General features: G+C 40.7%; 1 protein-coding gene and 1 long non-coding RNA gene across 4 annotated transcripts in view; one reads left to right on the top strand and one right to left on the bottom strand.

Annotated features, from left to right (window-relative positions):
* The window catches only part of SRI (sorcin), a 22,255-nt gene extending 12,302 nt beyond the window's left edge, over window positions 1-9,953 (bottom strand). Inside the window, exons 1-3 of one of the 3 annotated variants that reach the window (XM_077994998.1) lie at window positions 9,811-9,953; window positions 3,179-3,262; window positions 1,386-1,455 (exon numbers count right to left, since the gene is read on the bottom strand). In XM_077994998.1, the coding sequence (XP_077851124.1) occupies window positions 1,386-1,455; window positions 3,179-3,262; window positions 9,811-9,816 (160 nt within the window). In that variant the 5' untranslated portion in view covers window positions 9,817-9,953. 3 annotated transcript variants of the gene reach the window in all.
* Window positions 3,454-16,041, top strand: LOC144339896 (uncharacterized). The gene is made up of 3 exons (XR_013415473.1): window positions 3,454-3,524; window positions 14,884-15,040; window positions 15,792-16,041. It is a non-coding gene; the product is annotated as an uncharacterized LOC144339896 (long non-coding RNA).

The following is a 16,041-nucleotide window of genomic DNA, read 5'->3' as shown; positions in this document are numbered from 1 at the left end:
AAAAAGGCCACTATAAATTCACAGGTGTGAATTCTAGTTTGAACATTTTAATCCACAGCTAACCATGAAATTGGGTCTTCAATTTGATGTTCTGTCTCAATTAATAACTGGCAAAGAAGTTGGCAGGTAATATGTTTGAAGCAAGACATTATTCTCTACCCTGGAAATCTATCATGTTCAAGATCTAATTTCAAGAGGAACCACTTCATGTGTGTTGGATGACGAGAAGCCCCCAATTGGGATGCAGCAATTTTTTGGATTTTTTGAGACAGGTGTCACCCAGGCTGGAGTGCTGTGGCACAATCTTGGCTCACTGCAACCTCCGCCTCCTGGGCTCGTGTAATCCTCCCACCTCAGCCTCCTGAGTAGCTGGGATCACAGGTGCATGCCACCATGCCTGGCTAATTTTTAAATTTTTTGCAGAGACAAGGTCTCACTATGTTGCCCAGACTAGTCTTGAACTCCTGGGCTCAAGCAATCCTCCCACCTTGGCCTCCTAAAGTGCTGGGGCTGGGATTACAGGTGTGAGCCGCTGTGCCCTGCCACGGATGGAGCATCTTTGCAGTATTTCAATACTCTCAGCTCATGGCAGAGAGCTCAAAAGGCAGTGGTAGGGTTAGGGCTGAATTATGGAGCAGCAGGTCCAGTAAGTAGAAAGAGCAGTTCCCACTTAGCCTGAACACATTCTATGAAGTGGAAGAGGAAAGACCTGAGGGATGTCATGGCGACCACTTATGTTAGCAGGAGCATGCCCAAAGCTCAGACCAGGAGTTCAGGATAGGCCACTCAGGGACCAGGGGTGCAGGAGCAGCCACTCAAAGTCCTAAGTGCCACCAGGTCAGGACAGAGTAGGCTTTTGGCAAATAACAGTAAATGTTAGTTCCTAATGTCGGTTAATGACACCTGACCTGGCACATTCCATTTCAGCACCCTACCTTGTCCTCTGTGAAGGAGGCCACCCAAACTGTCTCACTGGTTCTAGGTACACAAAACCCAAATCTGAGAAATCCACTAAATTGGCAGGTAGGATGGAATAATTTATTATTACTATTATTTTAGAGACAAGGTCTTGCTCTGTTGTTCAGGCTGGAGTACAGTGGTACAATCACAGATTACTGCAGCCAAAAACTCTTGGCCTCAAGCGATCCTCCTGCCTGGGCCTCTGAAGTACTGGGATTACAGGTATGAGCCACTGTGCCCAACCTGGAGTGATTTAACAACTGTTTTCAAATCAACATTTTGAAATAGTACCATATTTTAGCTTTCGGAATTCTAAACTTTGCTAGATCAGACAAGCTCGGTTTTCTTGAAGGCTGTAATCACAAGTAACAGCTAAAATAGGAAACACGAGTACATTTAGACAAACTTTGGGACTGTCAACTTACGTTTGTATCCTCCAGCAATGCCAGACTGTGTCAGACATCTCTGCAATTCATCAGCATCTATCTGCCCATCCTTTCGAAAAACAAATTAGAGGGATCATAATAGTGATTTGTACTTTCAAGTTATTTGTTTACCTTCAGCATTCAATGAAGCAATCACAACCAAGAAAATCAGTATCATCATGCATGACCTTTTATTAAAAGGAATGCCTTCCAAAAGTGGGCATTCTTTTCCTTAACCCACTGCCACAATTAATGATGAAAGAAAGAGTCTGTCTTGGCAACTACTCTTCTGTCAATCTGAGCTAGGAAACTGCTACAGCTAAACATTTTAAAATAATTTATGTAAGTTGCTTAATCATAATTCCTTGTCTTCTTTTCTTTTCTTTTCTTTTTGTTTGAGGCGGGTGGACAGAGCAAGCTACACACCAGACATAAGTAAAGAGAAGGCTTGGTTCAAACAGAGAGAGGCCTCTTGGTCACTTTTTCTTATGACATAGTGAATGTTTTTTTTCAGAGCACAAATACATCTGGAAGATACACATTAGGTTCCCAGTGCCTGTTCACTGGCTGAACTGGGAAAGAACTAGATATATGTGATTTTTAGGGACTTTAAAATAAAATACCTAAATCCTCAAGTCACTGGGTATTATAGGTTATAAATGAGGAGCAAGAGCAACAATTTGAAACACAATGGGTATGCTGAATACAGGCCAGGGCTGCTGAAAGCTAAGCAGGTGGGGTCACTTACATGCTGGAGGCACTGGCAATCTAAGAATGCTGGTCTTGAGGTTTGCCATGTCTTGTGGTTTCAAAGATACGGATCATTAACAGATTAAGTAGACACTTAAGGGGAAGGTCTTCCAGTTTTAGACTATTTTTCCATTCAATTTCTTAAGCTGTATTTCTTAGAGTACTACCTTAAAAAGTGGTCTTCGGTTTTTTTATCCCATAATATTCTACAGTTTTCACATTAAAATTTTGCTATTTCTAGCTTTTGGTCAAAACAAGACTAGGTTGAATTCATAAGAACAAACATCCCCTCTGGACATGTCTGGGTTATACCGACAGTATATTTACTGTACACAGTGACCTCATGAGCTAGGGAAGTGTCCTCTCACAATGTAAGATAGCACCTGTCAATGTAAGACAGCTCCTGTCATACGACGCAGAATGCAGACAAGTGAAAGGTCTTGGGGAGCTGACCTTCTGCTTCTCTGGGTCAACAGGCCACAGCACCTAATAAGGACACGGAGGGGGAGGGGCTAACCTAGTAACAGCATCTGCGTCAAAGAGAAACTACATTGTTCACAAGATTAACTTCCTGATACTAATAAGGGGACAGTAACTTGCTTATTTAGAACCTGGTGGGTTTTTACCATATTTCCTAAGTGGGTGAATGATTAGCAATCAAGTTCAACCCAAAGGAAGTGCCCATGAGAATCGGGCTATGTAATTACTAATAAACGTCTTTAAGTTGTACAAACAAGGGTTTATATTTACCAGATCTAGAATTTCTTCGCTGGAAACCACCCTGGAACATTTAATTCAACCACAAGTTTGGTTTCGAACTGAACTCACATAAATACGAGTAACACTTTGTCCTAATTTATTCTGAACATTCAAAAATAAATAACTAAAATAAGAAACAAAGAACTTTCTTTTTTTCTTTTTTTTCTGTTGCAGAAGCAAAGGGACTCAGTACCAGAGGAAGTTCGCTTTTCAGTGTCACTATATCAAAAGCTACCACAAATGCGGACAATAACGGCCCTTTAATATTAAAGGTAAAAGCTAACCTGTCCAGCTACAGCAGCAAAGTAACCATACAGCGGATCCTGAGTTTGTCCGGGAAACGCAGGTCCTCCGGGAGCCCCTCCGTACTGTGAAACAGGAAACACAAACCCGTCATTCAAGTTTTCTTCTTTCACCACTGCAAGGCCAGACAACTGCCCGCCTGCCTGCCCTTCACAAGGCTCACCTCCCCACCCCCAGGCACACTCTGCCAACACTCCACCCCTCTCTTCCATTCACACCCCCGTAATTTAAAAACTGGCGACTTGGACCATAAAGAGTTGCTGTGGAAGTGATGTCTGCATATGTAAAGCAACTTTTAAAATCCCTATTAACTTGAAGGTTACTGAGGTGAGTGCAAACTAGGCAAGCCAATGAAAGGGCTTGGAATTCTCCTTTTGTTGTTACAGCATTTATGGTATTTTAAAAGCGTTTTATGAACGATGGAAGGCTGGAGTTGGTAACATTCTGAGACGGGTGTAGCCTAGGGAAGAGTAAGGTGTCTGACCGGGCTGTATCTCGTGGGTGGCGAGGGAACACTGCCTGTCTCGGAAACAGTTCCCAAGACAACGCGCATCCCAGACGCCCGGCAAGGCTGCCTTCCTACAGGTCTTTTACTTCAGTAGGTTTTCCTTTTTTTTCTGTCCCCCTTCTCACTTTTTTTTTTTTTTTTTTTTTTTTTTTGAGGGAGGAAGGTATATCGAAGTATCATTCTAGAATAAAATGACTGTTGTTGCTTTGGGAGGCAACCGAGAGGGCGGGGGTGGGGTGAAGTGGGGGTTAGTCAACACCCAATTAACACGATTTCATGCCGCGTATCCGAGAAGCCGCAGGGCGGGCTTCTGGGGTCCCAATCCACCTTCACCTTGGGCCCGCAGAGCCATCCAGGAGAAGGGACGGGGGAAACCAGGGGAGAGGCCGAACCGCAGGGGCCTAGGGCGAGGCCGCGAGCGCAGGCAGAAGCCGAGGGCGGAAGGAGCCCGGGCAGCTGCCCAGCAGCGCCTCACCCCGCTGGCCGCAGCATCTCCAAGGTGGCCTCTTAGCGCCCCGGAGCCGCCTGGGCAGCGATCCCGCGCAATCAGCACTTACCCCGCCTGGGTAGTACCCGCCGCCGGCGCCAGGATGCCCTGGGTACGCCATGGTGCAGACTGCGCCGCCGCCTCCCTGGCTCTGTGCACCAAGCCTCCCAGCCGCCTGCCCCGCCCCGCCCTGCCGCGAGGGGGCCGCCCCAGAGCGCACCACACGGGCGTGGGGGAGGCGCTCCGCAGCTGTCTTCAGTTCCTGCCTGTGCACGCGGCCGTGGCTCCACTGCCTGCGCGCTTCTTCCTATCTTTGCCATTACGGTGCTAACGCAGTGCACGACCGAAGGTCCAGTGGTGGCCTACGACCTGCGAGGCAATTCACACCAGGGACTTTCCTCCCTCCGAAACTAATGGCACATTCCAACATCGATACACCGCCCCAGGAATTCTTTTTTTTTTTTTTTTTTTCCGTCGGACTTGGCTATTATCTGGCACATTTCTTATTTTAAACAACTTTATTGGACAGGACGGAGCTACTATAAGCGGAGCGCACCATCGCGAGGCAGGGGCTGAATTCCTTCGGGCAAGTCTTAGGTGCTAGTGGGTGAAGGAGTCGTTGAACGATGGAAATACGAAAGCTCCCTTGGAAAAGAAGAATTAACTTGACGAACGGTGTGCAAGGGAGAGTCTGGCTTGCGGTTGATTGCAAAGTTCATTCAACGACAACGGCGTATTTCCTTCCTAGGGGTCAATTACTTGCCTGTTTAAGCTGGGCGTGGCTCGTGTCCTGAGTAGGACAGGGGGCATTTTCCAGGCAGGACAGCCTCACCCAGATCGTTCTTAGCAAAATGAATTGTTTGAATTATCTGGATGATTCAGACAAAACAATCCATTTCCCTAAAATTATTCAGCTACTTTTTATATAAGAAAAGTTTAGAACAAAGTAAGAGTGTGTTTTTTCAGTATTCAGGAAGATAAGAGATAGGAACTTCAATGTAGGTTATTCTTCTTTACTTCACATATTTTTCTATCTCCCAGTTGAATAGTCCGAAGCAATTCAGGCGTGAGCTTTTTGTTTTGTTTTGTTTTGTTTTGTGTAATTTCAATGACACAGAAAAATGTTTGCTTGCCCTTCACTGTTAAGGACTAGACTTAATGATTTCCTGAATTTTAACATAGTGAGAAACGCATTAATAAGCAAGATTCACAGTATTTGTTGTGGAGGTTGCACAGAAACATTTAAAGGGTCATCAACATTTCACAAATATTGGAACACCCGCCAGTGTGCTTTTTCGCTGTGGTGGACGGGCTTCCTCCATTCTAAATTCGTGGGCTATTGTCCTCATTCGGTTCATTGTTTTTCTCTTCTGTGTAACTTCCCTCGCAAGCCCTATTGAAAACCAAAGTCCGAATCGTGAGAAAAATTCTAATAGTCCCTGTTGTGGCATAGCAAAGACACTGCATGTTGCCTGTTTTGTGTTTGATTCAGGAAGCAGGTTACTGTTTTCAGTCATCAAGGTAGCAATCATCAAGGTAGATAAGACATCTAATAATGTCTGGTCTCTACCCTGGTCTCTCTTTGGAAGCCTGTTTCTTCAGAAAGAGGCAACCGACTATAAGGAAGAGATGTCAGGGCTGAACTCATTGTTGAGTATAAGCTCAAGACTCAAGTTTGAAAGAAGTATAAAGCATATAAAATATTTTTAAGTACTGCAGAATTAGCTTTGTGGATAAACGGCTATACGAATTGTCATATCAGTTGTGCTTAGACATCTTCCTACTGCTTTACTGCTAAGGAATTGCATTTTAATGGAGTGTTGCAAATTTGATTCTTACAATTATTGCTAACAAATTGGTCAGCTGCTAATACTTTAGTTTGCAGGAAAATATTGTGGCAACTTATAATAACATCAGACATATATATAATAATAAAAATGTGCCAGATCCTCATCGCATTTTACTTATTTGCTCAATCTTAATAAAAACCCATGAGATAGGTACTATTATCTTTCTCATTATACCGTTGAGGAAGGGGAAGGAACAAAACAGAGCTGAGGTGTGCTGCCAAGCCATCTGACTCCAGAGTCTGTGCTCTACACCCAGGGGCAAGTAAAGGGCCAGGTAGTAAATATTTTAGGCCTATGGGCCATACAGTCTCTGTATGAGAGAGTCTACATACATAGTGGTATGTAGACTATGTAGTCATAGTGGTATGGCCACATACCACTCAGCTCTGCTGTGTCGGCCACAAGTATCCGTAGACAATAGATAAATGAATGGCTGTTGATGGGTTCCAATGCAACTTTATTTATAGACACTGAAATTTGAATTTCATATGACATGAAATATTATTCTTCATTTTATTTTTTCCAACCATTTAAAAATGTAAATATTATTCTGAGCTCCTTGGTGTACAGAAATAGGAGGTGGATCAGATTTGGCCTTTGGGCAGTAGTTTATCAACCACTGCTGGAAGCCCCTTCAGAATGTGGGCTTATGACTCTCGGAGGTTAGTACTTTAGCAAATGATTTGCTGACTATAAGATAAAGCCTATGGGTAGAATACAGTTATTTGTCTGAACGATTTACTAAGTTCTAAAAAAAAAAAAAAAAGACTGTGGGAGGGTTATGACAGCAGCATGGGTTAGGGAGAGAACTATGTGAGGTTTATAGATAGGATGTGGGTCATGGTTATTTTGGTAAGTCATTGGAATTACAGAAACCTTTCTGATCATATGCTCCAATCCTGCTGTTTTACAGAAGAAAAGACCAAGGCTGAGGGATGGCAAATATCTGGCCCCAGCCCTTGAAGGGCAGACCTAGCCAGATGTAAATATTTCACCCTTCCCAGTTAAAGCTGTGACAGTAGCTAAACATGCTCTCAGAGAGAATCCCATTCTTTTGTGGTACACCTTCCCCAATTACGTTTTCAAGACAAAAGGCAGTGTGGACACTTCCTTATTCCTGGAGAAAAGTTAATGTAAAGCTCTACATATAGTATCCAAGCTGGACTTCTTCACTCAGATAAGTGGTGAAAGAAATAGTATAACTAAGTAACTGTAGTTATTTCACCATATCCTGCAGTTGAATTAACCATAGGTCTTCACTTGTCAGGAATAAATGAGCAATGACATTTGCCAATTTAAAGTCTCAACTTCTGTTTAGTTCTGATCTGTGTGTGGCACCTCGTGATTTAAAGACCTCTGCCTTAGAGAGAAACTCAGATCTCCAAATGTAAGTGGAAATGAGCGTTTGATAACAACATAGGTAACCAATTAATACTATCTCAATTTTCTTAAGATTGTTGGGAAAGAATGTGAAGCCTATGATGTTCATTTGGGAATAAAAGCCACCCTTTTTCTTGAACTGTCCAGAGTAAGAGCTCAGTTAATCATGCTATTATGTAATTTTTTCAAGGGATAGAAAACTTCCACTATTGATGTTTTAGTGCTTGTATGTAGAGTTTAACTGGTCCCTGGCACATTGTAGGTAGTAATGAATCATCAACCACAGCTCTTCAAACAACTTCTGTCACAATAGAAATGTTTGATATTTGTGCCACAGAATAACTAATCACATATGGCTATTGAGCCCGTGAAATGAGGAACTAAAATTTTAATTTAATTTAATTTAAAATGAAATAGCTGTGTGGCTAGTGCTACCCTCTTGAACAGTACAGGGACCCTTTTATCTGTGTTGGCTTCCTCCTCCCTGGAACTCAGAGAAAGCAAACTCATTTTCCTTGCCTGGAGTAGGCATGATGAACAAGATAAATCAGTTATTAACAAAACACAGCAAGGGCAGCCATCAGCTCTGTGACAAGTGTTCCCATATTCCTGTTCCTACAGAATAGATTCTTACTGACCTGTTCCTTCCCTTAATGAAGCTCTGAGCTAGAGTTGATGATCAGGATTAACCAGGAAGCTGAGGTTGGAGGAATTTATTATGGCTAAATAGATAGGCCTATATACATATATGTGTATGTATGTATATAGGTGTGCATATGTAAATATGTGTGTATTTTTACACACACACACACTTTACATATATATATATACTTTCTTGTCATTAGGGCTGTCAAAAATGACCTTCCAAAGATGAGTTCCCCATCACTAGAAGTGATCAGGAAGAGGCTCTCAGTGATGTAAAAGGGCAGGTTTGTACTTTGAGTAGGGGCTTGGATGAAATAATGCGCTATAGACTACAAAATATTTTCTGATGGACTACTTAAACTTTACCCAGCCATGCCACGTAGATTATTCCTACTTCACAAGGTGAAGAAACTGAGACTCTGACTTGCTCTAGGTTACCAGACTAATAGCAATTCCAGTATTAATTGCTCGTCTTGTCACTTCAGATCTTTTCTCAACTTCACACTATTTTCTCAGGATTCTTCCTTTTAAGATTATGCAATTTATATTGGATCAAGAATTTGGAGACATTGTTTTTCTTTTCCTGAACAGAATGTTTCAGAAATCAGAATATTAAATTTAAAGCAATTGTCTAAAATAATGTACATCTAGGTAATACTATTACTATCAATGATAAGAGTTAATTTTAGTGCAGATAATTATTTTTTGATGAACAAGATGTAAATATGCATGGCTAAATGGGTGGCTAAAGTGGTAGCTAAAGGGAGGTCAAGAAATGAATGCAAGAACTGGCTGTAATTAGTTTTTTTCTGAGGCTTGTACTGATTATCAAGTCTTTACAACTTTTACTTGTGACCATTACCATGTCTGGGACTACATAGAAAGCAGAATATTGAATACTGGACCTGTATGCTCAGGTAGAAAATCACCTGTGTTCAGCACCAGAGTTCTGTTAGGATGACTCTTCCTAAGAACATTGGACTAGTATATCATGGGGGTGTTAATTCTAGAAGCTAATTTTTGCAACCTAGGTCTATTTGTTCATAAAGGTCACTTTATGTCTGGTTCTCAGGCAAGCCCTCGAAAATTCTTTAAAGCCTTCAGTGTTCTCCTAAGGAGAAGCAGTCCTGGAGCCAGGGTAGAGCAGGGTAGGGACCCGAGAGCATCTAGGGCGTGGTTATTGCCTGTCCCCATTCCCATCTCAGTCCCTTTATCCAGCCAATCCTGATGTAACCAAGTTTACACAGAACCAGAAATAAATAGAGAAGCCAGACTTGTAGAGAAAGGAGGGGAAGATAATACAATCTCCATCTGTTCAATAAGCATGGGAGAGGAGGGAATTTGGGAAAAAAATTCCAAATTAGTCATATTGCAGCTCTGGGGAAGAAAGAATGACTATTCTTGAGTCCTAGGTGCCTAGGTACAGTAGGTATTTCCAGAAAGCCAAAAGTCCATGAAGCTTATATATAAGTCAGCTACATGTAAATTGGGAGCTTCTTAATTAAAATAAGATACCTCTTACTTTATCTAGTTATTTTTCAGTAGTTACTTGCCTCTTTGCCATAGCACTGGGAAATCAGAGGCAAAGCTGAGAAAGGAAACTGGATTAATTGATTCTCAGCTTGAAAACCCATGGGTCAGTAGAACTACAAAGATTAGGAACTTTCTTATTCCTGATTAGTAGAATTAGAACATTGGAGCTGCATGGAACAGTCTAATATTATGTACATATTGTTTACTTGCCTGCATCTTGAATTGAAGTCTTATAGGTAGAAGCTGGTGTTCCTTAGAGGATTGCCTTCTTGCAGGGTGGCCAAATAGAAGAATCAAGAAGTATATAAACTGTAATAGCAGATGAATCACATTGCCTTCTTGACCTTTGGAAATCAGTAACCAACTATAAACATATTCAACAGTGTAGGCAGCTTTCCAATAGGCCCTAGAGAGGCCTTCTATGAAATGTGTTTATTTCACTGTTAGAAAGAATGACCTACCTAAGGCAGCTAGGAACCAATAACAACAGTATTAAACGCACGTACAGGTAAGTATTTGACATTCCTTCAGGATTATTACCTCTGTCTGAGAATTCTTAAGACCTGCAGGGCTTTGCGTTGGAACACTCATATGCGGGAGCTGGCTCATACTGGCCAGTGAGCCTATTTTCAGGCATTTTTCCAGCCTATTTTTTTTTTGAAAAGGAGTCTTACCCTGTCTCCTAGGCTAGAGTGCAGTGGTGCAATCTCAGCTCAGTGTGACCTCTGCCTCCCTGGTTCAAGCAATTCTCTGCCTCAGCCTCCTGAGTAATTGGGATTACAGGCGCCTGCCACCACGCCCAGCTAATTTTCGTATTTTTAATAGAGACCGGGTTTCACCATCTTGGCCAGGCTGGTCTTGAACTCCTGACCTCATGATCCACCCGCCTCGGCCCCCCGAAGTGCTAGGATTACAGGCGTGACCACTGCGCCCACCCTTTTCCAACCTATTTTAAAACACGGCCAATAGTATAATTAGAACTTTTTAAACTTACTGAAAATCAAGATAATAAATAATCCAAATGCATCAATTGTTAATGATTTTTCTATATGGGTAGTGTGTAACTTTGTGCTGTTGGATGTTAATTCTCAATTCCAGACTCAGTCATACCATGTTAGTAGTTTGAATTTGTGAAAAGTTAGTAGTTTATTCCACCATGTTGGGAATATTTACACCCTGGAAATCAGTTTGCACAACAAACAAAAGATTCATTTATTGTTTTTTTTTTAAATTTTTTATTATGTACTCTAGATTTGGAGGTGGTATTTTGGAGAATATGTTAATAAGGTTTAAAGTTAAAAGTGTGTTGTTGCCAGGCACGGTGGCTCACACCTGTAATCCCAGCACTTTGGGAGGCCAAGGTGGGAGGATCATGAGGTCAGGAGATCGAGACCATCCTGGCTAACACGGTGAAATCCCATCTCTACTAAAAATATAAAAAATTAGCCAGGCATGGTGGCAGACACCTGTAGTCTCAGCTACTTGGGAGACTGAGGTAGGAGAATGGCATGAACCCGAGAGGTGGAGGTTGCAGTAAGCTGAGTTTGCACCACTGCACTCCAGCCCAGGCAGCAGAGCGAGACTCCATCTCAAAAAAAAAAAAAAAAAAAAAAGTGTGTTGTATCTACAGCCCTTACATTGTGAACTGCATGAACAGTTAAGGAAATATTCTCCCAGAAATATGACATCCACAAAGGAACACACTAATTATCCAGCAACAGATTTCAATGAGAAAGAAATTTATAAAAATCCTTAAAAAAAATTCAAAATAATGATATCAGAGAAGTTCAGTGAGACATAAGAGGACACAAATAAACAATATAATGAAATCAGAGAAATAATTAGGGATATGAGGGAAAAGTTTACCAAAGAGAGATATCATAGTAACCAAACAGAAATCCTGGATTTTATTTTACGGAATGAAGTAAAAAGTACATTCAAGAGCTTCAACAGTGGATTATATCAAGCAGAAGAAAGGCCTTCAGAACTTGAAAACAGATCTTTTGAAATAATCCAGTCAAACAAAAATAAAGAAAAAAATAAAAAGAATGAACAAAGCATAAGGGACACCACAGAGTGATCAAATATTCAAGTTTCCAGTGTTCCAGAAGGTGAAGAGAGGACCAAAGGAATAGAAAACCCGTTTAATGAAATAACAGCTGAAAACTTCCCAAGTCTAGCAACAGATTTAGACATCCAGATACAAGAAGTTCAGAAATCCCCAAATAGATACAATTCAAGAAAGTCTTCCTCATGACATGTTATAGTCAAACTTTCAGCAAAAGAAACAATCAACAGAGTAATGAGACAACTTTTTGAATGGGAGAAAATATTTATAAAAATTATTCATCCAACAAGGGACTAATATCCAGAATATACAAGGAACTCAAACTACTCAACAGGAAAAAAAACAAATAATCTCATTCAAAAGTAGGCAAAAGACATGAATAGACACTTCTTGAAAGATGACGTACAAATGGCCAAACAGGTATAGTTTAAAATGCTCAACATCACTAATCATCAGGGAAATGTAAATTAGTGGAGTTCTCATGAATGGACTAGTGTCCCAGAGAGCAGCCTTGTCCTTTCATCATATGAGGTCACAGCTAGAAGATGCCATCTATGAACCAGAAAGTGGGTCTTCACCAGACACTGAATCTGCCTTGATCTTGGATTCCGCAGCTTTCAGACTTTGAGAAATACATTTCTGTTGTGTATAAGCCACCTGGTTTATGGCATTTTGTTACAGCAGCCTGAACTAAGACAATATCCTTTATGTCAGTAAAATTTACAATAACCTTATGTACATATATATGTACATATAATGTCCCACCCTGCCCCATCTTGGAAGGCTACTTGTTAAACATTTACCAGCACACCACTAAAGGGCAAGAAAGTGTCATTCTGAACTCAAGGACTTAGAGAAATATGTCTTGGCTTCAGGCTGTTGATAGAGATTTTCAGGCCCATCTAGGAAATATTTCAAAAGGTAATTTAGGAAAAATTTCAAAAGGTAATCTTTAGGGCCTTCACATACTCCTGTCTTTCAGGTTCTGGAAGCAGCTATCATAAGTGCTTAAATGTTCCTCCTGTGCCTCTGTGACTGTCCAAAGTCCCTGTTTCAAGTTCAGCTTTCTTTGAAAAGCCCTTGAGCTTTAATATCACCATCATGCCTCATTAAAACTCCTATTCACTGGGTGCAGAAGACTGCTCATTACTGAAAGTAATTTGATTAATATATAAATACTGCAAAATGTAAGCATGTTTTCCTTTCATTATATGTTCTTTGTCCACACTATTTTTATGGCTGCAGAATATTCAATCATATGAGCCTGTTACACTTTAATCAATGCCAAATTATTTAGATTGTAACTAAATTTTTTTATTACACACAATGCTGTAATAAAAACATCATAGTTAAAATTTTGCTCACATCTTGAATTGCTTTCTTAGACATATTCTTAAAACTGGACTTACTGGGACAAGGTTTTTGAGAAATTCTGGATAGCTATTGCAAATTGCCTCCCAGGAAGTTAGTAACCGGTTTATCCTATCATCAGTAGAATATCAGAGCATTGAAGTCCATACATAGAGAGGTACACAGTTATGTGCAATGACATCATTGCGTATATCTTCCTCTATAGACTTGAATTGTAGACTGAGTTGTTAAGATTATCACTGGGTTTTGAGTTTATGTGCAATTTTTATTATTCCTTATGTGTAATCTGTAGTATTTTTTACATTGAACATTAAAAGAAAAGAGGAGTACTGTTAATTGAAACAAATAAATAAGATTTGTTACATTACCACAGTTCTATGCTTAACACAATTCAAAGATAAATGACACTCTATAAAAATATTTGCAACATCTCAAACAGTGAGTTTATATCCTATACATAAAATATAAATCAGTAAAATGGAGAATGTTTTTGATAGAATAATCCTGTCATTGGCCTACTCTGTGCTTTGCCCCACCACTCCCTCACTTATAACCCCAAACACACCCACACACACGCACGCACACACACACATGCACCCTTTCCCTCTTGCCCTACCCACATCCACTATCACCTACAGTCTGGTATCCACCCACATTCACACGTACAACCTGCCCTCAGTACTCATTCTTCTTATACTTCTGCATTCCCACACCAAGCCTTGCCCTCACACATCCACACCAACCTTTATCTATAGTCCCACACACGTGCGTGCACACACAGACACCTCTGCCCTACCCACCCTAACCTTCCCCCTTCTACAATCCTGCATATACTCACATGCACACCTTCACCCATGCATACCCACTCTCACTTACAAACCTATATCCACGCATATTCATACCTGACCACAACTACCTACCCAGAGATTTGATGCCACACTTTAGAAAGGTTCATAAACCCTACTTTAAAAACCCATCATGATTTAGGCTGGAATTAGTAAACTACTCTTTGATTTTACACATAAAGTTTCAAAAGGCTAAGTAATTGAACAAGGTCACGCTGCTAGCAGTTTCCAAGAGTCCTAAAAAGAACACAGGTATCTGAAGCTCTGTCCAATGTTCTGTCATTCACATCACAGCTGTCTACAAACATCTATTTGAAACAACCTTAACTCTTCTCTCAATATAAAATCGAGGTGAAATACCAAATTGAGGCAGATGGGTCCTGTTATTGCCAAAGTGATAGATTTCCTGGCAACCATTCCACCCAGAAGATTTTTTTTTCCAGAGATAATAATCCCATCCACCTTGCTGGTGGTTAACTTAATAATACGCATGACAATCAACAAACAGATTGAAAAGGCAACCTACTCAGAATGGGAGAAAATATGAAACCATGTACCAGAGAAGAAAGTAATATCCAGAATATATAAAGAATTCCTACAACTTGATAACAAAAACACCCCAATCTAAAAATGGACACAGAACTTAAATAGACATTTCTCCAACAAAGATGTCCACCGCACATGTGAAAAGATGCTCAACATCACTAATCATCAAGGGAAAGGCTAATCAAAACCACAATAGCACAATGAGATATCATTTCAGACCCCGTACACTGTTAGGACGGCTACTTTCGAAAAAGAAAGTAAGTGTTGGTGAGGAAACACCTGCACGCTGTTGATGGGATTATAAAATGGGCAACCACTATGGAAAATAGTAGGGAGGTTCCTAAAAAACTGAAATTAGAATTCCCATATGATCCAATCATCTCCTACTGCATATATCCAAAAGAATTGAAAGCAGGATCTTGAAAAGATATCTGCTCTCCTATGTTCATGCAGATTGTTCACAACAGCCAAGATGTAGAGGTGATTCAAATGTCCATCAGTGAATGAATAGATAAAGAAATGTGGTATATACATACAATGGAATCTTAGCCTAAAAAGGAAAGAATTCCTGTCATATGCTACAGCATGGATGAACCTTGAGGACCTTATGGTAAGTGAAATGAGACAATCACAAAAAATGAGTACTGGATGATCCTACTTATGTGAGGTATCTGAAGTAATCAAACTCATGGAAATAAAAGTAGAATAGTGGTTACCAAGGGCTGGGGGAGGGGAAAACACCATGTTGTTCAATGGGTACAGAGTTGCAGTCATGCATGCTGAAAACATTCTAGAGATCTGTTGTACAACAATGTGCATATCATTAACATTACTCAACTGTACACTAAAAAATGTTAAGAGGGCCAGGCACGGTGGCTCACCCCTGTAATCCCAGCACTTTGGGAGGCCAAGGCAGGAGGATCGCTTCAGCCCAGGAGTTGGAGACCAGTCTGGGCAACACAGCAAGACTTCATTTCTACTAAAAATAAAATAAGTAAATAAAAAATAGCCAAGCATGGTGGCAAATGCCTGTAGTTCCAGCTACTTGAGAGGCTAAGTTGGGAGGATCTCTTGAGCCCAGTAGTTCAAGTTACCGTGAGCTATGATCTCGCCACTGCACTTCAGCCTGGGCAACAGAGCAAGACTCTGTCTCAGAAAAAAAAAATGTTAAGAAGATAAAGTTATGTTATGTGTTTTTACCACATTAAATAACAATAACAAAAAAGAATGAGCATCTGGCCTAATTCTGACCAGTAAAATTGGAAGGGAGGTCAGTTGGGGGCTAGGAAATCATTGCTTGCTCTTAAGAAAGTGATTTTAGAAATGATTGTCTGGAACTGTTACATCTCTTTTCCTACCAGTCCGAGGATGAACACACAAGAGACTCACAGGAACAAACCAGACTACTGACTTGCTGCACCGAAGCTGCAATACTTCTGAGAAGTAGATCTCTTTATTAATCTCGCTGAGTGCTTTGTTACCTGCAGCACAGAAACACTTTCCCTGAAAAACAAATAAAACTCTTAAAGCATAATTCTTATTCTTTAGGTATTCTGGTAAGTGATCTGAATGATATGTCTATTTTAAAAAATAAACCTACATTAGACCTAG

This window comes from Macaca mulatta, chromosome 3 (assembly GCF_049350105.2).
Source record: "Macaca mulatta isolate MMU2019108-1 chromosome 3, T2T-MMU8v2.0, whole genome shotgun sequence".
Lineage (NCBI taxonomy): Eukaryota > Metazoa > Chordata > Mammalia > Primates > Cercopithecidae > Macaca > Macaca mulatta.
This window is presented reverse-complemented; position numbering and strand designations above follow the sequence as displayed.